Here is a 27,642-nt window from a genome sequence, read left to right as displayed (position 1 = left end):
AAGCCTGAGCCACCATGGAGATAGCTGACCCACCTCAGATTTCAGCTTTGGCTGCCCTAACAGGGAGGACAGAGGTCCTGTAAGTCTAAAAGGTGACGGCTCATACTTAGTCTAACTAACTAGTCCCCTTGACCAGTTGAGTCCCTTTGTGTTTTATTAGACAGTCTGGCTGTGTAGCTTGTTGGCCTTGAATTCGAACCCACTACTATCCTCAGCTTCTCTAGAGCTGGGATAAGGTGTACACCATGTGGCTACTAGCTGGCCCTCCTGAGGCTTATGCAGTCACTCGAGGCTCACACTAGCCCACTTTACGGTTAACAGCCAGCACAGGTGTTGGTACGAATTGGAATGCAGAGTGCTTACAACTATGCACTGATTTCAGACAAGACTGAGCTGGTATGTCAGGTACGTCAGGTCCACACTCAAGTCAGGAGCCAGGCTCTGAGAAGTGAACTGCCGGGTGCTCACCATGCTAAGCAGCAGAGACGAGCAGTGAGGTCCACAGACAGCAGGCCGTGCTGGGGCTCTGGACCCACCCAGCCTCAATTTAGATAAAAAAAAAAATTCCTCCTCCCATCAAGCTTGTAAACTCTAAATGAATGTTGTGTTTCTAAAGAAATGGATTCTTTTACCCATCACACCGCAATGTAGTTCCCCAGGTTCTGTTTCACAACCAGATATTAAGAGAGATAAATCTTTAATAAAACTATAAACCAAAACAAGACTGGGAAATGTGTCTAAAGAATGACACCACAAACGGCAGGCAGCTTGTTCTTTACAAACTGTCAATGTTAACAAACCCAGTCTATGTGACTGTTAATGCAGTAACCTTGCTAATCAGACTGAAGAGGGGCCAAGTGGCTCACTTGTGCCCTTGGTGGACACAGGAGCTTGCTCTCATGACTAAGCACAGGGAACGACATCCCACTCCTGGTTCTATTACTGATCTGGTCACCAAAGTACGCGGAGCACAGAGGCCTGCAGCACCAGCGCATCAGGCAAAGGTGATGGAAGGTTCGCTGGGCTGCCACACGCTCTCATCGTACAGATCTTCTGGAAGTTCTTCTTCGTCTCCATCAGGAAAGTAGGTAGGGAACGGCAGGCTCTTACAGAGATCCTTGTATGCAGGCAGCGTAGAGTCCTTGATCTGAGAGAATAAGGAAACAAATCTCACTCAATACCAGTCTTGGTGTGTACAGGAGCCACGGACAAAGCCCCTGCTCTGCGCATCTGAACATGAGTGCAGCCACACCACACAGAGGCCAGAACGGGCTCTCCTGCTGCATTTCTTTGTAGTCTAGGAATTTTGATTAAACATTTCTCCTCAATTGAATCAGCTACACCAAGAATAAAGCCACCGATTATCACTGTATACTTTACTGTGACTTGTAAGTATGTATTTAACTGTCCAAAAGGATGGATATTTTAAAATTACATCTCAAATATATTTTATATACATATTTATTACTCCAATATAAATATCTGATACTAAATACAATTAATATCTAATAATTATCCATTCTATTATTTACTCTTTTTGCCTGATTTGTTAGTTTTGTATACTTAGAACAAAATTTTCGAGGTTGAGGCTTAAAAACATGGAATTTACTGTATTTTTGTTACTTTAAGTCTAAGAACACAAAAAAGGGAAATATTGCTTTTATTAAAAAAATTAGCTTATATTTGGCAAGGAGCATTCTGAGACGTTAAAAGACAGAATGACATACAGCAAAATCAAGAGAAAGAACCCCACAAGTGTTTACAGAAGCTCTGAGAACATTTTATGGCCCCAGACTTTCAGATTATGTCTGGATTCATGGATGTTCCTTGGCAGAGGGGCTGGTAAGATCCAAGATCTGCGCTTTAGTTTTGGATAATATTACTGGGATCCTCAAAGCTTCTGCAGAGAAGAGCTTCAGAGAAAAATACTTTTATACACAATAAAATAGAGCATGTTCATTTTAGCAATAAGAAAATAAATTAGTCGAAATTACTCAGCAGCTGCTACGAACAATTAAGTGTATAAAAAGAGCTCTATTTTCATGCCCCTCATTACAGTTGTTTCAGGAAGTGACCAGGCCGTTGCCCAGAAGGAAACCATCATGTTCAGTTTTCCAATGCACCAGCCTTAGGCTCAACTTTAAATAGGAAAACGCCTGTAAGAGAACCATGTGCTAATCTGATAAATTGTCACGAAGGATCCAAGTAGTGAATTCTCATTGTGTTTACACTTTTGTGTGTCTACTGTACCTGAGGGTTTCCCATAATAAAACGACTGATGATGCGTCCAGTATAAATGAATATATGTGATGCAATATACATGAAAACTGTGATTTCTGTTTCTGCTGGAGCATCAGTGATGGCTCCCTCGGCTGTGAGCCTCTTACACAGGAGATCCTCGGAAGCTCCCAGGCTTTACCTCAGTCTATCTGGTCAACACCTTAGCGTTACGTCCTTTCCCCCTTTCTTTTTAGTTTTGACAAGGAGAGGTGTGACTGAGCGGCGTGGCAGTGAGACCCCGGCCCCTACTTCAGCACTTCTTGTTCTTTTGCCCACATTTCTGGAAAGGACGGAGGAGGGATGACATTTTGGCAATGGCTCCCCTCTCCCTGCAGCCTTCTCTCCCACAGCTCCTGGGTTCATGGCTCCAGTGAGCGGCTAATTATTTATAGTGCGCCTTTTGTTTTCACTGAGGTGCTATGACAAGGAAAACTGGGGGAGAGAACATGTAGCGGAAGAAGACACTTCTCGAGAAGCTACCTAACAGAGCGAGAGAATTTATGGAAACACTGTACAAGTAGAACTGTACACTCCTTTAGGAGACGGTTGTACCTACCTTCACTAAGCAATTTCTATGTCCAGGCACAGAGCCATTGACATAGATTATATTGTGCTTGGTGTTCACTCTCCACACCTACAACAAGAAATGAAAAACTTATGAGATGAAGGCGGGAGAAACTAGGAGACAGCGTGACGTGACGTAAGCGCTCTACAGCTGACCCCACAGCACGGAAGGCCAAGCAGAGAATGAAAAGCTTTCAGCCCCGTGTTAGCGACTTGTAAGGGCATTCCTGCACCTGACTTCATGGTGTGGCTGCCGACCTCTACCTCAGCTACAGAATCTGCTGACTCCGAGAAAGAGGCGGAAACTTAGATCTAGTTTGGTTACGATTACTTTTCTACAACTAGCCAGTGGAAACTCCTAACTCCCTGAATCGAATCTCTAAATTAAGCAGGCTAAGCAGACTGCCTTTAAAAACATCTCAACATGGAGTAAAACCAACACACAAGTGGAAAGAAGTCAAAAATAAAATAAAGACACTAAGAAAATAAGTGCTACACAGAACACCGTGACAAGCAGATGGACTTTACTAAGGTAAAATACAATGGTGGGAAGCAGGCTTAGATTTATCTGATAACTGATTTCAGGGCTGACCTGACCGAGTTGAGGGAGTCTCAGTGTGGACTTCTACTCAAATCAGGGAATCCCATCAATCAGAGGCCCAGAATAAATGAAAGCGGCTGAGAATATTTCCTCTCTGTCCTGGTCATCTCAACTCCAAGCTCCCTGGACTTTGGCCCCGGTGTCTGTCCATACGTCTGCTTCAGTCCTAGGACTAGTGCTCAGACTGAGAACTCCCATCACGTGGCTTCCTGGGTGAGATTTTGGAGTAAGTCAGGGATCCAGCCTATAGGCAGCCCACAGTGGGATTTCTCAGCCTTCATATCACAACCACAGCAGGGACTCCTAGAACTATCCTTTCGTGTATCTCAGTCAAATAGTGCTCCCCCTCAACCAAACCCTGACATAATTATAAAAACACTGTACAGAATTTATATATAAAATGTATGAATAAAGATGGAAAAACCACACAGAACATCAGTGACCATTTCTGGGTGTTGTTGCTATGGTGGCTTATTTTGTTCTTTCCATGCTTTGAGCTATATGCATACAAATACACACATACTTGTTGTTTTAATGAAAGTATAAGCATATAGCACCCATTATAGTACAGATAGCTTTCGTTTAGCTACTGAAGACTTGGTCAAATTAGCAGATTAAATGTGAATTTCTCTTCTCTCTCTCTGCCGCACGCACGCGCACACACACACACACACACACACACACACACTTTATAAAAGTCCATGCACCATAATTAACTGTTCTTTCTGCCCCGCTACTGGGATTGGGACTGTCCCTCTTCTCGTTACCCACCCTGCTTCACTCACACATCTGACAGAATCTAAGACAGGTGGCCATATGACCTCTAGCTTCTCTGTGAAATATAGAATCTACAGAAACGACATCCAGGAGCTTTTGTTTGTATTCTCTCTCTCGCTCCCTCTAGGGTGTACATCTAATGCTTGGACTTTTTTCCCCCATGTAATATCTTGCAAAAACATTCCAGTTCAAATATAGCTGACTATTTTTTCTTTGTAACAACTGTGCATTTTGTGGCTTTGATGTGGAATATGCAGACCCCACTGTAGTACAACTCATTTCGTTTCTTTTGAATGACTCTAATTCCATATCTACAGTCAATCCCACACCCTACATCTTTAATAGTCAAGAGAGCACCCTTGTTCAGGACACGCACGCACACACTCCGGGCTTTGCATGTGAATTTACATTAGCATTTACACACTTACCTTCAGCCCATACACTGTCCTGTTTTGGTTTCCCATTTGCCCGGGCATTTTAGTTCCAGGCCAGACTCTGGCAATATCCTGAATAATAAAAGACAAAGTTCACATTTTCAGTAATTTTGATTCCAAACAGTATTGACTACATCACAGCGGACACCAGCAGCAAGAATCAGTGAGTTCTCCTGGTTCAATCATTTACTCCCCAGATCAATAAAGAACTGAGGGATGTATGTACACTCACTCCTATATTGGAACATGCCGTGTGCATGTGGTGAAGGAGCCCTTGGGGCTGGAGCCAGGGCACTTGCTGGACACCTGCCTTATTACCTGGGTGCTATAATCTGCACTCCAGGCCTCGTGGCTGCTCAGCAGTCCCTCCACTGTTCCAGTCCAAAGAGGACATTTTTACATTTAGACTCACAGTAAATAACCGGGCACCCAGGTTAAAATTCCTGACTTAGTTACTCTTTCCCTCCTCTTCAGTGTGGCTGCGATTGAGCTGAAACACTCAAGCTCATTTCCTAATTATATTTCATGTTGTACTTACTCCCCTCAAACATGAGCAAACTGCTTTTATTTTGACATGGTAAACCATTAGCAAGGCTCCAGGAGTGGAAACGCTAGCATAAAGAGTACCCTCCACCCTGAGCCTGTCCACCAGAGCCTGAAGGCTGGCAGTCTCACTGCATCTTCTGGGCCCTTCAACTGGCCAGGAAGAACCACACACACACTTCTGAGTGCTGCAAGCCACCACTGTTTCCTAGCGGTCTCATCCATTTTTCTTCTAAGAAAATGTTCTCTAAGTAGACATACCACAGTTTTATCCAACCAAACTCCTGTGGGATCCATGCTTGCTAATTACAAGTCATGAGGCCTGACTACCCTGTGGCAGTGCCCTAGGGAGAACACGCTCGGGGCAAATTCCAGAAGCTCTGCTGTGTCAAAGGAAATGCCCGCCCGCACTTTCCTCAAGAGTCTGCCTGCCCTTCATTAGGGCTGCGTGCTTCTGTGTTCCCATCACTGATTTTGATCCCTGGCAGCCTTGTGAACAGACCTCTCTGCAGCCTTCAGACAGTGTGACAAAAAAACAAAATAAAACAAACAAACAAACAAACAAACAGCCCCAGCAACTTGGAACACAGTCAGTTAGGTGAGAACTCAGTACCCGAGGGAAGACATGATGTGTTCTATTGTGAGAAGAATGGAGTGTGTGACCTCACCAACCGTTAGAGGCTGACTCTGCATTTCCTGAGCTCCAAAGGTTTTCTTATACCACTATTGTCATTTCTGTTTATGTCAACGACTTTCCCCTGTACTGTATGCTATCCTAGCCGATCTTGAGCAACTGTTTCCTTTAGAGCAAAACTACTATGTGAGGTGGCAAATGGAGCCACCTGCAGTTGCCTTAGATGGGGCACCAGGGAAGGAGGGAACAGAGAGTGCTGCCCACAGGTACTCATGCACTAGAAAAGACACGCCAGGCCCATGAAAGACTGACAACTACTAGGACCCCAGCATTCCAGAGGCTGAGGTGAGAAGAGTCCTGGGCTAACCTGGGCTACACAACGAGACCCAGCCTACCTCCCACCTCCCTCAGGGAGCACCACTATTTATACTCACCCCAGTTGAGATGGCGCCAGGTCTCCTGTGGGTCTTTGTTTGACCGTGAGAAGCAGGTTGGCCTTTAAATCCCCATCTTTTCATGACGCCCTGAAAACCTTTACCAATACTGGGGGAAAAAGTTAGAATTTACATAATGAATGGAGTATAAAATATTTCTGACTCTACCTTTTTGACAGCACCTTGGAGTTCTAACAAGACTTCTTATCTAAATAACCAGAAAAGGCCATACCAGCCAAACTGCAAATGAACGTTTCTTTATCTGTCTTGGATTGCACCTCCCGCTGGAGCTGAGCTCTGTATGAAATGTTATGTCAAGACTGTAAGACAACAGCAAGCTAAGCTCGGGGAATTTACCTATGAAGCTCACCTCATATCTCGTGACATGATAGCAAAGTTCTAGAAGTTTCAGTCTCATAACAAACATGGCAGGCAGCCATTGGGATAGACCCTAAAGACTTGATCCCCTAGTATTTATGCTGTGCTTAATCCTCCTCCCAGGAGCCTGGGAGTGATTCGGTTTAATGAATACAACATGCTAACAGATGAGATGTCAGTGTGAGGCTCAATTCTAAGAGACCCTCCTCTGGTACTCTTTTCTTGCTTCCTAGGGCTACAAGAAGCAGCTTTCAGTATATATGCACTCCTGTGGAGCACAATGTAACAAGGTTTGTTCCAGTCAACAGCTGAAGCCCTGTTGCTGCCAACAACCATGCTAGTAAGCTTGGCGGCAATTTTCTCTAGTCAGGACCCACTTGACTATAGCCTGTGAGAAACCCTGAGACAGATGCCACCAGGCAAGTGCGCTGAATTTCTCACCACAGACTCTGAGGTCTCAGGGGTTTACTTCAATAACCGTGTGAGGACAACAAATCAGAAAGCAACCACTAGTGCACAGATCAGAGTGCTGACTAAATAAACCTCTAGACGCTGGGCAAGCAGCTCAGACGGTACCAGATGGATCCTGGCCTGTGTTGAATAGGAAGCCAGTGGAAAAGCAAAAGTAGAGAAAGGCAGTGTCTTAAATGAATATACTTTAATGCAGAGCCTATCAGCTAGAGAAACAAGCTAACACCCCCAAGTTCAAACATTCACTCAAGGCTATCTCTGAATGTCAAGTGCATCCCTACAAAGGGTCCTGTGCAGGACCAGGGGACTTGTAGCTCTACTACAGACATCATCTGTGAGCACTTAGACTGCAGATCTTCCTCACCTTTCACTAGACAACAGCAATATATTTGAATATAGTTTCAAACAAAGCTAGTTATGATGAGACGTGCACTGTTCAGATCAATTACAGCATAGCATGAAAACCCCTTGCTACCCCTCCCCCTCCCCAGGACTTTGCTATGTATTTATTAACAAAGAATTATCAGACAGGATGGATTAAAGAAAGACCCTTCAAGAACTTAGCAAACCAACTAAGTTATAAATAGAACCCATCAGGCATATACTCTCAAATCACACAATGACTTGTTAATAAGTTAAATGTAGCATACACCTCTTTCTGCCAGCAAATACTTCCTCATCTTTCAATAACAAAAATAAATACATAAATAAATACATAAATAAATCAAGCATTCTTATCACAAAGCTAAAATAGAAATGTAACATATATTCAATGGAAAAATTACTATATAATTTTATCTAAAGTTGAACACCACAGAAAAGCTCTGAGAATCAAATACTGAAATTATGCTTTAGAAATTATTAATATTTACACTTAACAACGAAGTTTAGGGCTTATTTGCAAAGTAATGTAAAAAGCGTAGCAATTTAAAAATGAAGAGAAACAACTCAGGGTAGTTTGGAAGTGTTCTGTCATTTAGCAAGTAGCCCCTAGGAGCAGAAGGGAGGGACCAGCAGCGCCATCGTGAAGGAACATGCTTTAAAAATGCCACCTTTGCACACTGGCTGCCTTTTGTAGAAGTTCACTACTGCCTTCAGAGTTCTCAAACTGATTGTGTGCCTTAAAAAGTCAGCGTGAGTGCATGCACCAGAAAAAACGCAAGCAGGTAAATTACAGAAGATAATTAAGCTCATTTCACAGTAAATGATTATCAGATGAAAGTGGGGCCTGAAAGTGCTAATTATGTGTCAGCTAATTGCAAATGGCTTTTCAGTCTGTGTCTGGAACACTTCATGAGTCCCCTGTGTACAACGGGGACCTCTTCAGTAAATAACCTTTAAACAAAAGGCGAAAGCACGGGAGACATGACAATTATGGGCTTAATTCAGGATGCGGAGGCTAGGGTGCACCTGATGATCATGGGAGGCACAGGTAGCCAGTCTCTCTTCTTTACTTGAGAACAAAAGTAAAACAGGAGCAAGGAATGAACTGATCTTTACTTAGCATAAGTCACAGAAAAGAAAAACTTCACGGAAAACTATACCCAATACAGAGGCTTAGCTCCCTCACCCTTTGCTTGCCTGCTTGTCTGAGACAGGCTCTCCTGCGATTGCCTTGGCTGGCCTACAGCAGACTGTCACACTCAGGCTGGCTTAGAACTCATGTAATCCTCCTGCCTCCCACAGGACTGGCTTTGCGGGTGTGTACCACCCTTCCTAGCTACCCAAGGTAGCTTAGCTACTGGCTGCAGAAATAAATCAAATGAAAACTCAAGCCAGGGAGAATGCAATTTTAGACATTCCAACATTGGTAAGGCTTATCTGAAAAGGAGGACCACAAAAATGAATTCACTTAGAATATTTAGATGGTTTAAAGGTCTCCTTTAACTTAGAAGACTGCTGCCATGTTCCTTGGCCCACATTCTCCACGTGGGCGACACACAGGGCAGAGATCATGTCTTAGCCCACTGCCCAGCACAAAGTGAGCTTAATGCCTATCATGGCTACTGCTATGTCACGGAAAAACAGGAAAAGGGAAAGAAAGGTTTTCATCCTATGAGTCCTGACCCTTGGGGGAGTCTCATGAACCTTCCACTGGGGTCACATATCATATAGCCTGTATATCAAATATTTACATTACGATTCGTATCAGTAGCAAAATGACAGTTATGAAGCATAATGAAAATAATACTATGGTTGAGGGTCACCACAACATGAGGAACTGTATTAAAGGGTCACAGCATTAGGAAGGCTGAGAGGCACTGAGTTAGAGGCTTGTGTTAGTAAGTGTAAACCCTTCCCGAGGGCAATGTGTAACTTACCATTGCCAGTTCACCCTATTATCTCTAGAGGTCACTAGAGCTTCATCCCCTTGCCCTACCATGACAAATGCCCAAATCCTGACAGCATGCATAGTTTAAAACAAATTATCAGATGCTTTACACCGTATGGCAAGTGTACCCGGGGACAAACATGTCTGAGGTGAGGAGACTGCACATCTGCTCAGAACCACCTTTGCCCAGTTCTCTAAGGACACCTCTACAACCCTGCCCAAGTCCCCCCTTTCCACTGGCTTCTGTGACCTCTCTCTCCTTTTCTTTCTTTTCTTTTCTCATCAAACTCGCCATTTGCCTTTGCAATCTACTTTCTTCTTCAATTAGTCTCTGGGAATGACTCTGAGATTAATCTAATCCAAAAATGCAAACGTTTTTAGTAAAATAATTTTTATCATGAAAATCATTGCATATACTGAACAACAGAGAAAATCAGGAAGCCCGAGGCATCCACCACTGACACCACTGACTCCAGGCCTGCCCTGTTAATCTTGTTTCTCTTGCTCTGCAACTCAGTAGGGTACTGAAAAGCCATCTCCATCATGAATGTCACAGTATGGAAAGCTAAGGACACTTTTAAACCACAAAACCACAACATGGTCACCACAATCTTTAAAAAGTGAAGGACTCCTTAGTATCAAACATGCAGCAGTGTTTAGAGGCCCATGGCCTCTTTTCACATGGCTGCCGTCTGTCCTCTTTGGATCTCCCCAGCCCCTATCCCCCCCCACCCCCTGCCACCATGGTTTCCTAATCTTTGAGCCACCCTTCCTCCCTAATGCCTGCGCTCTGAGTGTCCTGCCTCTGCCTCTCTTCTTGCTACTGGTTAGGTCCCAGACTGGCACGTTAGCACACTGAGCACCCGCTGTTGTGAGGAGTTTTATTGGGGCATAGAAATGCGCATTCAGTGTTCTTTAATCCCAGCACTTGGGAGACAGAAGCAGATGAATTTCTGAGTTCAAAGCCAGCCTTGTTAACAGAGTGAGTTCCAGGAGAGCCAGGACTACACAGAGGAACCCAGAAGTCAACTTTTGGGGCTGGAGAGATGGCTTGGTGGTAAATGCACCAGCCGTTCTTCCAAAGGGCCTGGGTTCAATTCCTAGAACCCACATGGTAGCTCACATCTGTCTGCATTTGCTATCCTCACAGACAGACATGCAGGCAAAACACCAAAATAACAAATCATTAAAGTAAACACATTGTTAAAATGTACACTCACTGGCATACTGAGTACGTCTGTCTTAGAGCTACTGTGTCAAAAGATGTTTGATGTACTAGAACTCTTAGTGAGGTCATGCTTCCTACTTCCCTCTCAGTACTTCCTACTGTCGGTGGGACTTTCTGTTTAAACTAAACTGAAAGCGGCTGACAACATGGGCAGGGCAGCCAACGGTCCTCAGTGCCAGTCTCCAGTCAAGTCTGGAAGCCCTTCTGCTAAAGATGGGGCAGTAAGAGCTCAGGAACTTGCCTTGGTCACCGAGCTGTGTGAGCCATGACCTTCAGCTGTGCCCCTAGGTTACTGGTTACTTAGTAACCCCAGTCTTGTTGACCTTGGGCTTTGTTGCTTGGTAGATTTAATTTGGGAAAGCAATCACAGATTACCACTAAAGTGTGCTTAAACAACAAACCAAGATCCAACCCTAAAACACCTCCTTTCAAGCTAGCCTTCATCTACAAACAACCATTCTACAATTTAAGGATTATCTTTGAGAGATTATCTCTTTATACTCTAACCACTCCTTGTTTCATTATATAATTTACTGGTCTGAATAGAAAGCAAATTCAATTTAAAAAGGATTAGAAATGGAGGACAAAGTAGAAAAGTCTGTCCCCACATCAGTCATAGGAGAAAGAAAATGAAGGGGCATAGAACCTATAGCTGAAAGGCAATGTCTCCATTCATAGTTAATGGGGAATAGTTAATTCTCTCATGGGCTCCAAAGAGCTTAAATTCACAACAGGAAGTGTCCTCCAAAAGAGAAGCATCAAGGGACATACACTGAAGAACTTAAAGGAAAAAAGAAAAACAAGCAAATGCATGTTGGCTGTTCAGACACCCAGGAAGTCAGTGGCAGGGAAACGCCACAGCTAAGGAGCCAACACTGCACTCAAGAGTTCAAGTCCAGCACCCCGTGCACAGCAATCAGTCCACGGGTTTTAAAAGAAAGCTAGGGGATGGCAGCAACAAGCTAGCTAGACACGGTGAAATCCAATTCAAGCTGGTGTCAGGGAAGTCAGGGTACATGAAGACATACAGACCAACACAGTGAATTTCCACAGGGCAACCCACTTTCCATACTGACATCAACCAGATGCTGTTCTGCACCAGAACTCCTGTATGGTCTGCTTTCTTCCAGACTGACCCTTACCACTTTAACGCTAAGGGTACCTGCTCTCCTAGTGCTTATTGGCTACTGATCCTGGAGGCTGCCATATAACTTCAAATCATTGTTTTCTAGAAATAGAACCTTACAAAAACAAAACGAAACAAAACTAAATAAATAAAAAACACTCCCCATTTTTACTCTATATCCAAGAAGATTGGAATTACCAAAAGGGGAAAAGCCAAAGACACTTGACAGCTCAGGAGAAGCATATGAACAGAAAGCATCCACTGAGCACAGACTTGGAAACACTAAGCTCTTCACCAAGCCAGTCACTAGCCTGGCCACAAGGCACCTACTGACCAAGGCACCCGATTCTGCATGCCTTCTCACAGTATCCTGTATGTTCTGCAAGGTATGGAATGGAATCCACACAGCATTGTATATAAACTCACAGGATTAATGCAGGGCATCTTATGATTTGTGGTAATCCATACATTTAAAAGTAAAATAACCTGGTTTGTAACCCAGACTTTACTCGCTAACCAACAAGGCTCAGGACACTGAAGAACTGTCTCTAGGAGACAGAAAGAGTTTCCTGGCTTCTGTAACCAGGGGAAGACAAAGGGGACAGGTTGGGAATCTCCTAAAGACTCTTCTGACTTCCAGTCCATCCCACTTCACCTCTACAGAGCTGGACAAAGAGAGGGGCAACTAGTAGCTTTAGCAGTGGTCTGTGTATGACACAAGGTGATCATGGTGTGGAAGCTGTCAGCAGGTTCTGTGTAAGGAACCTATGGCCTCACTCAACAGGTTCTTGGGATGAAAACTGCTGTTTGGTCACCACCACAAAATAAATGCAAACTAACTGCCCTCTCCCAGAGTCCACAGACACCTTTGTTTGTCGAAGGCTCTCAGTGCTGCTATCTTTGTAGGCACTGTCATGTGACTAAGAGGAGAAAATAAACCCAGAGGACTGAAGTCAGGATCCAAGGTGAGAACAAAACGTAGCAACTGGTGCTTTAATTCTGGCTGTTCTAGGTTGTGTGAGTTCCAACAGCCAGCAGAATCCGGTTTGCAAACATCTACATGGACTTCGGTACTCCACACTACTGAGCAGTAACTTCTCTAAGTTCCAAAGACCTCCTGGAGCCATAGAGACACTACTACCCATCATGGCAGAGTGGTAAAGTATCCAGAGCACTAGTGCAGACTAAATGCATCACAGCCAGCATTCTGTCAGCGTCACCAAATGATCACCTCTACATTAGACCTTGAATATGCCAGGGTTTCGCATTCACAGCAAAGTCTCACTACCTCACGCTAAGAGTCCAACACCACGCCCCTAAGACGACCTGAGGTATGGAAGTCGTTTAGTTTAGATAAAACAATTGCAAACATGGTTTACAGTCACACTAAGAGACACTTAAACACAACAACCACTTTTACAAATAGTATAAAATCTTACAACTCCTAGTGATTAGAAAGAGTACCTTGAACCAAACTCCAGTAATCACAGGAGCGCCCCACCACCACTGCTCAGCTGTGTTTCACACTCAAACCTTGTGTCTTAGTCTTTAAAGCAGACCTAACTGGGAAAGCACTTAAGTCACACGATCTTCTTCTAAGCCTCACTTCTGAAAGCATTCATCTCAGTTCATCCAGTGTACACTCTATGTGAGACCAGAAGTCAGTGACGTAACAGGCAGCCTTATGAGAGCAGTCTGTCTTTATGACTGACTTCAGAGACTGTACGTTCACCCACTCTGTCCTTAACATGTGGAGAAAAGCAAAGCAAAGGAGAACTGCTGAGACCTACGTTTTGGCTGTGACATCCACATACTGTCCGGGGCGAAAGTGAGCTGCATAAAGAGGAGTCCCTGCATGGAAAAGAAAATGAGAAACCAAGGTTATCTGTCAGCAACAGAAAGGACTTTATCCAGATACCTGGCCCACACAGCTTCCAGTACTGCTTTTGAATGCTCACTGATCTTCAGTATTTAGGAACATCAGAGACACCTAAACACTGAAGCCATCCATAAACAGGTTCTACTTAACGATGAGAAGGCCGTAGAACAAGGGGACACTGTTCAAGAGGTGCTACAGTGAGCCAACAGACCACTCCTATCAGGCCAGCATCTTCGTGGGGCTTATTAGTGCTGGTCTGAGTGAGCCAGGCCAGCATCTTCATGGGGCTTATTAGTGCTGGTCTGAATGAGCCAGGCCAGCATCTTCATGGGGCTTATTAGTGCTGGTCTGAGTGAGCCAGGCCCGTGGCCATCACACTCCTCTTGCTGGCAAGCATAGGTTAACGATTCCTGGTTGCTTCAGTGAATAGGTATGTAGAATTAAGATATATCATCCACTTACACAAGGGGAAAAGAAAGAACATGACAAGAACAATGATGGGTGGGCTTTGATGAGGTCTGTCATCACCCAGTGAATGAGGAAATGTACTAACCTGACTTGGTCCCTCCTCTGCTGGTTATGGTGTACATATTCACACAGTACCTGCTCACATCAGATTACTGCTGCTCTAGTCAGTACTGATAAAGTCTCATTCACCTAACAGTCTTAGGTCTTTGGAATAGACAAAACCTGTCCTTATAGATACTCAACACTTATAAGGCTCAGCTCTGACCTCAAAAAATTGTTATCTTGGGTAAGAGTCAACATTATATCACCAATTAAGAGTTCTTTAAAAAAAGATGAAAAAAAAATGAGGGACTAATATAGCTAAGAACGAAACGGAAAGTAGGTTTTAGTTTGTTTAATTAGTACAGAGAGTGGGGTTCAGTGGAGTTTAAGAGAGCAGTTTCTTTAAGGTAAGATTAATCTAGGTTTATAAAGGAAAAGGGACTTAAATAGGGACTTCATTCTATGTATGCCAAATATCACATTATACTCTATAAATAAATACACTGATTTGTCTATCAAAAATATTAATTAAAAAAAGAAAAATTAAGGTATTACAGAGGCCTCATTTTTGCAAGGCTGAACAACTCAAACTGCAATATGACTCACTGACTCAGAAATGTAATTTAATATGGTTAGAATTAGGGCAAATTAACATGGGCTTGACTTTTATATAGCTGTTCTAAACACAAACAAAGGCCTTAGACAAATTAAATCTACTAATGTCAAAGTGGATGCTTAACTTTTCTTCCGAACAGAATATTTCAGAAAATTCCTTTATATTTAATGTGGACTATTGTCACAAATCAGACTAATATACAATAATGCAAGACTTATACTAATTTTATAATTCAAAATTATTTTTCCTTCAAGTTAGAAATTTAAACTTAAAAAATTTCACTGTCTTTTTGTCGCAATGCAAATTCAAATACTGTGGCGCTCTACTCCAGGTCAAACATCAAAATGGCAAACTTTGCTTACCACAGGAATCAGCATAATCACATGCCAACCCCTAATGTGCCATTCCACGGACAGGGAGATGACTCTATCCCAGGGGCTAAGTTTGCTGTTCTCCTTTTGAGGCTACATTTCTCCCTCTACGGTGAGTGTAACTGTTCCTACCAGAATCCTAGCCTGCAACCATGAACACACTTTGAAGCTGGAACACTTACTTAGACAGGCTTTAAAAATGTGACACTCCTCACATTTGCGCTAGAGTTCCTCCCTCTCAGGGAAACAAAGAGGAGCCTACAGCTTTCTCCACTTACCAGAGACAACGACTGTTTGCTCCTAGTGATTAAATCAGATGGGTTTATATTTAAAAATACGTGTTTGGAACTTTGTGTTTTGTTTAGCTTTATTGAAAGGGCTGACATTAAACAAATCACATATTTGGTATTTTTACCTCCCTCCTCTCCCGACCTCAGATTACCTGGCTTAATTACAGCATTATCTGTTACATGAAAGATTTTAATTGTCTGTTTTGGTGGCAATCCAAGATCTCGGTAAAATTCCAATATAGAGTTGGGTTTCTAGAGGGAAAACATCACAAGTAAATAATGCATTAAACAGCATAAGTGACCTGAATGCAGATCCCCAAATCAAGTTATAAACACAGAAAAATAAAAATCTAAGCACACTTTATTTTCTACTGAACCAACAACATCTATTTCCCACTGCTTAAGGGTGATGAGATTACATCAAAACTAACAATACACCTAAGAACAAGTCATCTTACTGCTTAGGATCCAGCCATGTGCACGAGTCTCGAAATGTACGCCCTTGCCCTTGCTGGCTTGAAAGCACACCTACACTGGCCTCAGATCCTTGTCTTCACTAGTCACCTTCTTCACAGGGCTTTTCCAGGAGAGTTTTGGACAAGCTACTCTCTAATTACTCAGGACTCCTGATTTACTGTCCAAAAGAACTACTTTTGTCAGTCCATTTTTCTTATTCCTTAGACCATTTATCTACATCCATCCTGATACACACTTTACAGCAGCCCAGTGGACTGTGTCCTGAGCACTGTGACCACTGCTGCTCTGAGGGGGCTGGGCTGTGACCACTGCTGCTCTGAGGGGGCTGGGCTGTGACCACTGCTGCTCTGAGGGGGCTGGGCTGTGACCACTGCTACTCTGAGGGGGCTGGGCTGTGACCACTGCTGCTCTGAGGGGGCTGGGCTGTGACCACTGCTGCTCTGAGGGGGCTGGGCTGTGACCACTGCTGCTCTGAGGGGGCTGGGCTGTGACCACTGCTGCTCTGAGGGGGCTGGGCTGTGACCACTGCTACTCTGAGGGGGCTGGGCTGTGACCACTGCTGCTCTGAGGGGGCTGGGCTGTGACCACTGCTGCTCTGAGGGGGCTGGGCTGTGACCACTGCTGCTCTGAGGGGGCTGGGCTGTGACCACTGCTGCTCTGAGGGGGCTGGGCTGTGACCACTTTTCTCTCAAGAAGCTATTGTTCCTTCCAAAACACACATTCTATTATTCTTTGCCCTTCCCTTTCTCACTCACTGAAAACTCCTACACCCTTTCTCACCTTCCTTCACACTCACTTCTACAAGAGCAAAGGCGCTTTCCATACAAGACTGTTCCTTGAAATTATCTTCCTTGTGTTTCAAAGTGAAATGTATTTCATTTAAAAGGTTTGTGCTTCTGACATTCACTTAGTTCAGTTGATTTATCAAGCACAATGTTATTTTGTTAAAATTAGACTTAGAGTGTTCCAAGAAACTTCTGAGAAGAAACCCTTATGTTTTGGTACAAAATAGCTAAAATGAACATCATAGCCTACATCAACACTAGACTCCAGCATAAAAAGAATTAAGACAACATATATATCTTAATTCCCTTTCAGTTTCACTAAAACTGAATAACTGTTTCAACTAAAATCACAATATTATACAACTAGGTCTTAGTCATGAGAAAAGCCAACGCTCAACTGAGGCTGACAGCAGAAGCGCTCTAACAGCCTGGCCGGCCCCGCCCCCTTCCTTTCTAAACTTCCAAATAAATGATTCAAAAAGGCAATTTAGAAGCTGACAGCACTGTCACATGTGGGTAACCCCGTCCATGAAGCTGAGTCTCCTTCTGCAGAATTCCTCAGCAATTATCCTTCCTACAATGAAAGCACTGCTCTGCTCCCAAGATGAATTGTTTTAATCAACTTTTAGGGCCATTTATGTTCTTACAAAGAGACACTATGCACCACATCAGTTTTTATTTATAAGATACAAAAAATAGCAAAACAAACTGGCCTACTTTAGAGGTATAAGTGCCTAGGAGATTAAAAAAAAAACAGTTCTAGCCTTATTATAAATAAAACCATTTTAATCAACTTATTTTGAATGCCCAACTACTCAATATTTGATATTCATAGGTCTTGTTTAAAAAAAAAAAAAAGCAACCAAAAAGATTAAAAACAAAACTGCTCTATATAGTCAGTCTAACTGTAATTTCCCTGAGGGCTAAAATATGTAACTAGCTGGTACATTTTTAGTTTGGAAAATTTCTTTTCTCTTTAAACAAAAACACTTTAATTATAAATGATGAGTGCTCTCCACACTGGTGAAGGAACTTTCTTTTTCTTGTTAGTACACATTAAGGACACAGGGCAGGGGCTCTCACTATGACGGTCCTATATGCGCACGGCATCCATTCTGGTCATCTCCCTACACACCACCTCTTCCCTTTGCCTCCCTCTCTAACCGCCTTCGCTCTCTCTAATAGACCTTGGAGAGGTGAGTGCCTCCTAAGGTTTATGTGGCTCAGTGGTTAGCATCTACAACATAAGAAAAAGCACGCGACCTCCAGATCCACACTGTGCTGCACATCACTGCAGACAACACCGCAAGCTTGTTTACACACCGAGGGGAGGGGAAGAGCAATCTCAAATATAAGAGTAGAATGCTATCCTTTCTGAAAAAAATTATTAGTAAGGACTATGCTATTTTGCAAATATACTTGCAAATATAAATATAAAGATGTGTATTTGATCAATAACACATCTTCATCATTATGTAAAAGAGAATATATTAAATTGGGCTCTCGAGCACATTTTCTTTAAGAGCTAAAGGATTCAGAACTGATATAAATTTCAGAACTGGAAAAAAATTTCTAGATTTCCAAATCCTATCTTTACAAATAAGAGAAGGATGCTGAAAGGGTGTGTGTGTGTGTGTGTGTGTGTGTGTGTGTGTGTGAGAAGAGGAGTGAATGAAGAAACCCAGGATCAGAGCTCCGTCTATGCACCATGTCCCTATCGCCTCCTATTTAGTTTTTTAAAATAATGTTGATCTTTATATAGCATGTCTCGCCTGCATGTATGTATGTGCACCACATGCAGGCCTAGTGCTTGCAAAGGACAGAAAAGTGCATTAGAATGTTCTGGAACTGGAATTATAGACGGCTGTGAACTGCCAGGCAGTCTGGGAACACTTCTGCAAGAGCAGCCAGTGTTCTTCTTCTTTTTCTTTTTTTCGGAGCTGGGGACTGAACCCAGGGCCTTGCGCACTCTGCCGCTGAACTAAATCCCCAACCTGGCAGCCAGTGTTCTTAACCACTGGGTATCTCTCCATCCCTGTTTTCTGCTATGTCTGAAGAATCGCTTATTCATACATGTTTTGGAGTAGAATAAATTGCCCCAATATGATGGTTAATTTATAAATGTCAAGACCGGAAGGTCACAGACTTATAAAATTGATAATGGCAATGACATTAGTTGTATAAAAAGAAGTGACTCCCAAAAGTGTTCCTTTAACACCCACTGCCTTTTTGGTCTCCTCCTGTGAACTGCATGGGCTCTCCCCCAAGTTGGCTGGCTCCAGTTCTGCTGCATTTATGCTGACTTGGGCTGGTACTTCATCCATCTCTCCTGGCAGCTTGAGGGTAGCCAGGGGGTTAGTATCCAGAAACATTAGGTATGTGAGACCATGGAGTCTGTCTTGCTCTTACCAGTGGTCAGTCAGTCTTGACCAGTAACATCACTCCTCTGTCCAGAGGCTGAAGTGATTACATGTGAAAATGAATGCAAAAGCCTCCACACCATGTTCCTGGCATGTAGTAAGCACGCAGTAAGTTAACCATAACAAGCACATACATGCTCTGGACCAATTTCCTCTGAGTGACATATTCCTTCCATGAGACTCGGGAGTAAATGAACCTCCCAGTGTCCTCAGAACAGAACCACACTCATGAAGATTCATGAGGCTCTCCTTGAAGGCCGTGGGAACAGCAGAAAGCTGCCTGGGCCGGCATCCTGGTTAGCCCAGCTGTCTGCAGTTGTCCATACCTCATGCAGAGAGCTCCAGGCTTGTAGACTCTGAGCCTGAGCTTGTAGACTCACAGCCTGGGCTGGGCTGTCCATGCTCCTGTGTGCAACCTTCACCCAGACTCCTCCACGTGATCCCGATACCCCACAGGCTGACAATCTAGGCCTTTGCTTAGTTTCTATTCTCTGTTGTGGGTTCCCTATCTGAGGTGAGCTCATTCCTGTCTCCATAGAAAAAGTCACACAAGAGCATGCAAGAAATATGTCTACTTTTGACATACAGTAGGGTTATATATTGATTTTTGCCCATGTTTATTTTATAAATGACAACAAAAAATTAAATTTGTTTGGAGATGAGAGGTGTGTTCTACTTGCCCTCTAGGTTTTGGTCTGGGCATTAGATATTAATCGGGTGCATTTTTCTAACAAGCTACCCAGTCAGCATTCTGTTCATACTATACTCAGGAAACAATGCTCTGTTTCCAAAACAAACCTGATGTGGGTTCATATGCATCCCAAACACACAAAGCTCCTTCTAAAGTACATAACAATGATGTTTATAAACTTCTAAAGTACATAACAGTGATGTTTATAAACTTCTAAAGTACATAACAATGATGTTTATAAAGTTCTAAAGTATACAACCATGATGTTTATAAACTTCTGGTTTTAAGTGTTAAATTGACTTTTTTCATAGAAGAAAAAAAAAGGATAAAGCATCTATGCAGGAAAACCATTTCAAATTAAAAAAACAAAACCAAACAAATCAATCCATGATCTACTGAGTATGTAGGGCAGACCAGGCAATTTGAGGAAGCTCATTTAGTCCTGTGATAAACCTAGTAGGAAGGCGGCACCATTAATCTCTTCACAGATGTACAAACAGAGTTTAGCTTAGTGAACTCTAGTTGACTCAAACCTCTGCTAGCCCCTCTCCCCGAGTCCTCAGGGTGGGTGTCGGTTTGTGACTACAGAACCCTGCAAACATGAGCGTGCAGAGCTGAGACTAACCACATGCGGTATTTTAGGAATGAAGATACAGACTTACATACAGGCGTGACCCGGTTTTCCCCCCCACTGTTAGGGCCGCTGTTTTTCCATTATGGTCTTCCTTGGGAGTGTACTTTAACACATGACAGTCTTGTACCTGAAAACAAACACGAAACTTGAGCTTGTAACATGGTATATACCTGCTGAGACTTCCCAGAGAACCCAGGGAGACAATGACTACAAGGTTCATCGGTCTAAACACGACACACAATAATAAATTCTTCCTGTGTGGTTGAACCAGTCTGCCATTACTGATCCACACTCTCAGACCACAATAATCAGGAAGGAGTTACAGGCTCTGTACCCTGCTAGCACTCTAAGCGTGCACAGCCTATATTTAGCCATCATCACACCTGAGAACAGACCCCAGACACTGAGCTGTCAAGAATGATCTAGAGTAATGGTCTAACTTCATCTGTGCTTTCCCTACAGTGAGAGCAGCTGACACTTTCAAGACACTGTGCACTGTCGCTAGGACCGTCATCTCTTGTGGTCCTCACAGTAACAGTTTGCAGTGAGGCCTTACTGTTCCTCTTATAGAATTATATCACTTAGAGAAGGGGCTAGGGCACTCAGGAACACAGTAAGGGCAGAGCCAGGATTTAAACTCAGAGCCTGAGTCCTTAACCATCTGAGAATAACTGATCTCAGTGAATAAAGTGTGGTTTCTCCAGAGGAGCAGAGTCCATGCTGATGGTCAGCAAGGAGATCACAATTACAATCTGGGCCTGAATGGACTGTGGTGAGCATGGTGGGCTTGAGTTATGTTCTAAGAATGAGTCAGGTGAACAATCTGTGAGGATCTACACCACCCTACCCCACCTAGCATTACTCCAGGTATTCCAATCCCATCATGACAATACTGGTTCAGGCTAGAATCAGCTTGGGTGGAATTGTCAGAAGCAAGGCTCTTTACTACTATCTGCTATATTCTCCTTTGCCACACAGATTTCTGTCTGGACACACATTTCAACCATTACAGGTTATATACACAGATCTCAGCACACACATATCGCTTGTACGCTCTATGCTTTCTTACCTGAAGTAAGGTGACTGCATGCTTTTGACCATCCTTGGTCCATAAAGGCATCATACCCAGCTTCAGGGCGATAAGGCCAACTCTGGAAGAACCTGCCAGCATAGACAATATAGTCAAGACTACTTACAGATGCAAATATCTTCAACTATATCGAACACAATATACTGGTGGTTAATAAATATAAAATGAGTAAACACAAGTTAATTCTAACATTTGTATTTTAAAATAATAATATTAATACAGGGCATTTAATTCCATTATTATTCTTTTATAGTTTCAGATCCTTCCAGCATTATCAATTAGAAAACATCTATTCAAATTCTAAGGCATTAAATGGTGTTACGCTACATATATGCCACAAGTTCTCTATTAAGAACTTTTGGGGGTGGCAATGTAGTTTAGCTGGCCGAGTGCCTGCCTAGAAAGGACAAGACTGAGTTTGAGCTCATGTACTGCATGAGCCAGGTTTGAGGGTATACGCCTATGACTCAGCCTCAGGAGTTAGACACTGGAAACTGAGGCGCTCAAGCCAGGCTACCCTTGAACTTCCGTCACTAAACAATGTGAGAGTCTCAATAACTCCAGAGAACACAAGTGCAATGGGAAAAGCCCCATCCTGCTTGGTCTGGCCACACATGGGTTTAGTATCCTACCATGGACAGCTGGTTCTGGAACGATGCTTGCCCCAACAGCACACAAGCATCCCAACTGAAAGTAGCTGTATTAACCCAGGATATCTTACACTATATTTTTCAGCCTCTTCTTCCCGGTTCCTCCCTTTCGTTTTACATTCTTTGCATCTGAGGGAAGACAATATATGCGGAATGCGTCTCCTCTCACCTACACAACGCTTTCCTGAGGTTTTACTAGCAGCAGACGAGGAGGTTGGAGAAAAACACCCTGGTAGACCAAAGCAGAATGAAACACGCACACTCAAGCAGTGAAAACTCAAGAGGTCGAATGTATGAAGCAGTCACCGTTCTCATGCAACCAGCCACACTGTAATTAAGGGGTCACATCTCAAACCCCGCAAATCACCTGGTTCCCAGGGATGCAAAGGCCATGGTTCGTCCTTCAAGGGGTTCAGTTTACTTGTCAGCTGGGCTTTATTTTCATCGGAGACCAGCTGTTTAACAAACGAGACATTTTCTTCAGACAGATGCTCATCCCACCAAGTACTACTCTTGCTGTGCAGATTTCTAACAACGAACAAGATGTTCTTTCTGGAAAAAAAAATCAAATCATTATTTCCATTTAATGCAGGGGAGGCCGCAGTTAGATAAGATAATGCACTCAAGGCCTCAGGGAATGGTGTGGATCGTGCATTCGCCCTAACACTTCTTGGGCTTCTGCTTTAACCAAGAAAGGTTACCCTGAAGGCTAAATTTCTCTTTTCATCCATGATAAACAATCCCTCCTAAATACACGAGAGGCTACTAACCTGAATGAATCTGTATTTAACAGCTTTATAACCAATGGACTGGCGACTGAATTTTCTCTAAGTGTACCTCTTGCCTCTAATGCCATTACCAATGTAAAGAAACAAAATGAAAACCCGAAAACACACGACCTCTGTCCAGCTAATGCACCGAGAAGGAGCTTAGCAGGCTCGAGGCAAAGAAGGAAGTGTGTTTGATTTTTGCACAGCGTGTGGGTCAGAACCTAAATAAACCTTTGTGCAGTCCACTTTGGTTGGTAGTCAGAAAGTTCCAGCTTAGAATCGCAAGTAAGTTTCTACTTATTAGGTGACTGACTTTGGACAACCGATTTCCCTTTAGTTTCAGTTTTATCGGAAAAACTGTTAGGACAGTGTTCTGCTCACAGGGGGCTACAGGCCTAATATGACACAACACAAGCACAAAGTGTAGCACAGTACTCGCTGGTTGGAAGACATCCTTGCTGCTGATAAAGTCGCAGCTAACCCCTGATTTCTTGAACATAAAACACATACCCCTTCAAGCCTTTAGATTAAAAGATGCTTTCTTAATTTTCTATGCTATACACCCTTGAACACATGACCCCTTCCGCTTCCAACCCTCTGCGCCAAGCCCGGCCTTTGTTCAAGGACACAGTTATGTGGGCGGCGCACCCCTGCCACCCACTCTCTTGCCATACCCACCTACTCCCTAAGCCTGGGGCAGCACCTAGGCCTCCGGCGCCACAACCCAGCACTTGGGCGCCAGCTTGCGCCAGCAGCCTCCAACCCGGCATGGAAGTGGCCGGGCAGTGCTCGGCTCGCGACACCTCCCGCCGCGCCGCCGCCGCGGAACTTTCAGTAAGTCCCCAACACAAACACCACGAGTTCGCAGTAGCACCAGGACAGCAGTCACACGGTTTGTCCGCCAATGCCCTCAGCGGAGGAAAAGCACAGCTGAGCCACTTCCGGTCCGTTTCTCAATGTGGTCCGGGTATAGACTCAATACCTGTAAGTATGGTTCTGTCTCCAAATGGCCCTACTTTGCCAAGGGATTAGACGATTCACTCTTTCTTTAGAGGTGGCAAAGAAAGAATTGGGCTTTAAACATTAGAAGAATGAGACAAGAAAAGATGAAAATTTCTTTGACAACCAAAGAATGAGAAGTCACCTCCAACAATGCCCACTGTGGGAAAGCTCACTGTGCTAAGTAGCATTTTGGTAATTTTATATTGGTTAATCCTAAGAGCAGCCCTTTAGAGAAGTTATTTCTATCTTACAAATGAAGGAACAAGTACTTAAAATTTATGTACTTGCCAAAAACAGATGGGCAGAGCTAACAATGAAACACGACTGAGGTATGTTAACAACAGAATGGGACCAAAACAAGCAAACAAAAACAAAACAAAACAAAATCAAAACACCAAAACCGGACAGCACGCAACTTTCCGATCTGGGGCATAAACAGTCCCAGAGCGTTCTTCAATGCTCATGAGAGACCTTAAGTCTAAATTGTCTAGAGGGGCAGTTCATGGAGTTGAGATCAGGTGCAATTGCTGCAGGAAAGCGTGTTACTATAAAGTTTCGGAATGATTGCATGATTCAGCCACTAATAGTACTGAATCTTCTATGTCCCAGGTCTGTCCCACCTTGTGTGTGCTAGACATTTATTTCTCTACTCCAAAAGTCCCTTCCCACTCACATGAGTGCTTTTGGAAAAGCAGAAACAACAATTTGGCTATTCAACTTCCTCTTTTTTTTTTCTTTTTTTTTCCTTTTTTTTAAAATAAAGACATGGGTGACCTGATTTAGAAGGTTCAGGCAGGGATCAAGTTACTGCTTGGACTGGCAGGCTGAAAATCTTTGCTTGTTCCTCCACTAAGCATCATTGTGGGTACCTTGGCAGCTTCTCAGTAATATTTTGAGCCTTAGAGAAAAGAATGTATCATTCTGTCCTTGATATCTGACTTCACAGATACTTACGACAGGCACTTCCACTGAGTCTTGACATAAGCTGTGTACGAGAATGGGGGCGGGGTATCTCACTATCACCAATATCTAGTATGTTGTATGCGCTCAGTATTGTATCTGTCCACAGGTCAATGATATCCAGGAGGACACTAAACTCATAGGAATCCAAGTTTAAGTAGCTCAGTGCAACAAGGGCTCTATGCCTGGGGATGTCCGTGTAGGAGTAAGTTGGAGAGCTTTATTACGCCATTTTGGCTTACCCTGGGTGTTTTTAATGTGTTAACAAGGAAACAAACATGCGTTCAAAATGGATGCTATGAAGAATTTAAGACAGTTCAGCAGAAATTAGGCTTCTTAATTTTTGTTCCGGTGACAAGAAGACCAAATTGTGGATTGAGAACAATTGATGAGCCTGCTAGTCATACTTTTATCCGCCTTTAGAAATCCCATGTTGATGTAAACACAGCAGTGTGGGTGACAAGAGGATTCATTTAACTTCTCTCCATATATTTTTCCCCACTTAATTTTTGTAATAACCTCATTAATACTCCTGTCATCACCCCAACCTTAGGCAAAGGGAGACTGCGTAATTTATATATTGTTACCCAGTGAGTAAGAGGCAAAGACAGTGTCTAAACAGTGGCAGTGTCACCACAGCGTTGTTTCCCTCAGTGCTTTAGTTGTTTCTCAGGAGCATCTGTGTTACTGTCTTGGCTTTAGAACTCCTGTAACAATAGAGAGGAAAACGAATAAGTATATCACACGCAGTGGCCTGGGGTGAGGACCATTCAGGTTAACCTTTGTTTCTCATGCCAAGTTTTACCTGATCCAAGATGGAGGACATTGTGTCAATGAAACCAATGACAGGCACCACTGCTGAAGCGAATGGAAGCAAGACCATAATTCAGTGTCCCAGTTGACATCTAGGGCTTGGAGTTGTCATTATTCTAGATTTTGTCATTCCCGTGTACTTCTAAGTGACAGTCCCAGGTACCAAGAGTCCTAGCATTGGTTTCCTTAGGGGATGCAGGCACGGATTTGAAGCTCGCCATACCTTGTGATGCTACTCCTAAGAAACTGCCACTTTGCCTTGGTAATGCTTTTTGCTCACTGCAACATAGATAACTTGCCCAGTCTCTTTTCAATACGACATTTCTGAGACCCTTACCCCACTAACTCAGACCAAAGCTGTTGAAAGAAACTTTCTGCTCATTAAAGTAAGAACAAAGCGATTTCCAATTATGAATTACTTCATGCATGCTCTGAAAAGAGAAACCACACATCATAAGAGTGGGTTTCCAGCAAAGCTTCAGTAGATACACTGTTCCTCGGTGTTTCTATCATGTGCTTCTGCCACCCACGAAGTCTTAATAATTGTGATAGGTCCCATGTGGTTGACTTACTGCATAATGATGACAAATTCGTCTTCGGGTGATTATATGTTAGTGACCATTTATGAATCATTGAATAACATACATTATACTTGAAATTAAATGCCTTTAATAAATTAGTTTAGCCTTAACATTATCCCAGGCCTTATTCTATGTTTCCTAAGTTGTGGAGAATTAAAATATTTAGGAAATTGTTAGAAATGTTTATCAAGCTGGGACACCTCTGGTGGTGGGAGAGATAAAATGCAGTATGAGATTTTGGACTTAGAGATTCCATTGCTGGCCAGAACCAAAAGCCTAAAAGTCCATAGTGCAAAATCCCCAGATGCCCATTCAACAAGGAAATGAACTTTGTTTCAATGCAAGATCAAGACTCATTTGAGCTTTGCCATAAGACTTTCAGGACACAATCTTTATTTTTACCAGATCAGGCCCAGACTTCAGGGTTTCAGGAAACCTGGAAATCTATTTAATTTGAAGAAAGCAAAAGGAAGAAGTGAAGGGAGAGGGAGTAGGAGGAAACGGAATGGAACAGGAGGAGGACACAAAAGAGGAGGGTGGAGGAGGAGAAGGAAGAAAGGAAGGAAGGAGGGGAGGAGGAGCCGCAACGAGAGCCACCACCAGTGTGGCTATGTCTGACATTTTAATTTTTTTTCCAGAATTTTGTCTCCTTCTGTTGTTTTTAGCGTGGTTGTGAGAGTTAATATAATTATGCCAATGTGCATTTCTTTAATTTTTTATTGTTATAAAAGTGTTAGCAACAGAAAGTAGAACACCACATACCAGGGGAACTCATGGCTCCTGTCGAGGCCATCTGGCTGGTTTCCCTCCTGGTGCTGGGCCATCACTGTTGCAATGCTCAGCATTTATGTTTGTGATTGCTGCAACCCAAAGAATAGGTAACTTCCCCACTTAGCAAAGACAAAACAAACAAACAAACGACTGCAACTTTACTCTCTGGCTCCTACTCTGAAGTCATCAGTACTGAAGGAGATCATGGCAGGAACGATGGGAGAAGCGAACAGATAAAACAGTGTGTGTCCAAGTGGAGATGTACAAACTCCTTGAAAAGGATTCTCACAGAGGAGGTGATGTGAACTATCCCTTGGGAGAAGAGGAAGGTTGTCCAGAAGTAGAGAATGAACATTACTTTTAAAAAGAAACCCAATTACCCCAAAACAAGAAACTTCACGCACGGAACCTTTGGGCACAGATCAACCACCCACCGCTGTATTATCTGTAAGGATTCTCCTTGCCAGGGTTGTAGAAAGGACATGGTAAAGATAACTTGTTCCTTCTGTAGTTTCTCAAGTGTTACCTGG

At 43.3% G+C, this 27,642-nt stretch overlaps 1 protein-coding gene across 1 annotated transcript; it reads right to left on the bottom strand.

Annotated features, from left to right (window-relative positions):
- Positions 1–579: 579 nt before the first annotated feature.
- On the bottom strand, positions 580–23,940 carry Mrpl3 (mitochondrial ribosomal protein L3). Its single transcript, NM_001106852.1, has 10 exons — positions 23,664–23,940; positions 22,583–22,767; positions 21,545–21,636; positions 20,504–20,602; positions 15,621–15,720; positions 13,593–13,653; positions 6,268–6,376; positions 4,651–4,728; positions 2,837–2,914; positions 580–1,147 (listed from the first exon to the last, which is right to left on the bottom strand). Exons 1-10 carry the CDS (start codon positions 23,753–23,755, stop codon positions 995–997), a joined length of 1,047 nt encoding a protein of 348 aa, NP_001100322.1. The 5' UTR covers positions 23,756–23,940; the 3' UTR covers positions 580–994.
- Between the last annotated feature and the right edge of the window lie 3,702 nt (positions 23,941–27,642).

The sequence above is a fragment of the Rattus norvegicus genome, chromosome 8, assembly GCF_036323735.1.
Source record: "Rattus norvegicus strain BN/NHsdMcwi chromosome 8, GRCr8, whole genome shotgun sequence".
Classification (NCBI taxonomy): Eukaryota; Metazoa; Chordata; class Mammalia; order Rodentia; family Muridae; genus Rattus; species Rattus norvegicus.
This window is presented reverse-complemented; position numbering and strand designations above follow the sequence as displayed.

Bases quoted from the DNA above. Each gene is read 5' to 3' on its own strand.
- Mrpl3 (NM_001106852.1), bottom strand. From the start codon at position 23,755: ATGCCGGGTTGGAGGCTGCTGGCGCAAGCTGGCGCCCAAGTGCTGGGT. The intron at 20,603-21,544 runs GTAAGAAAGCAT...GTTTGTTTTCAG, and splicing joins ATGCAGTCACCTTACTTCAG to GTACAAGACTGTCATGTGTT. The intron at 1,148-2,836 runs GTAGGTACAACC...TTATTCTCTCAG, and splicing joins ATAGAAATTGCTTAGTGAAG to ATCAAGGACTCTACGCTGCC.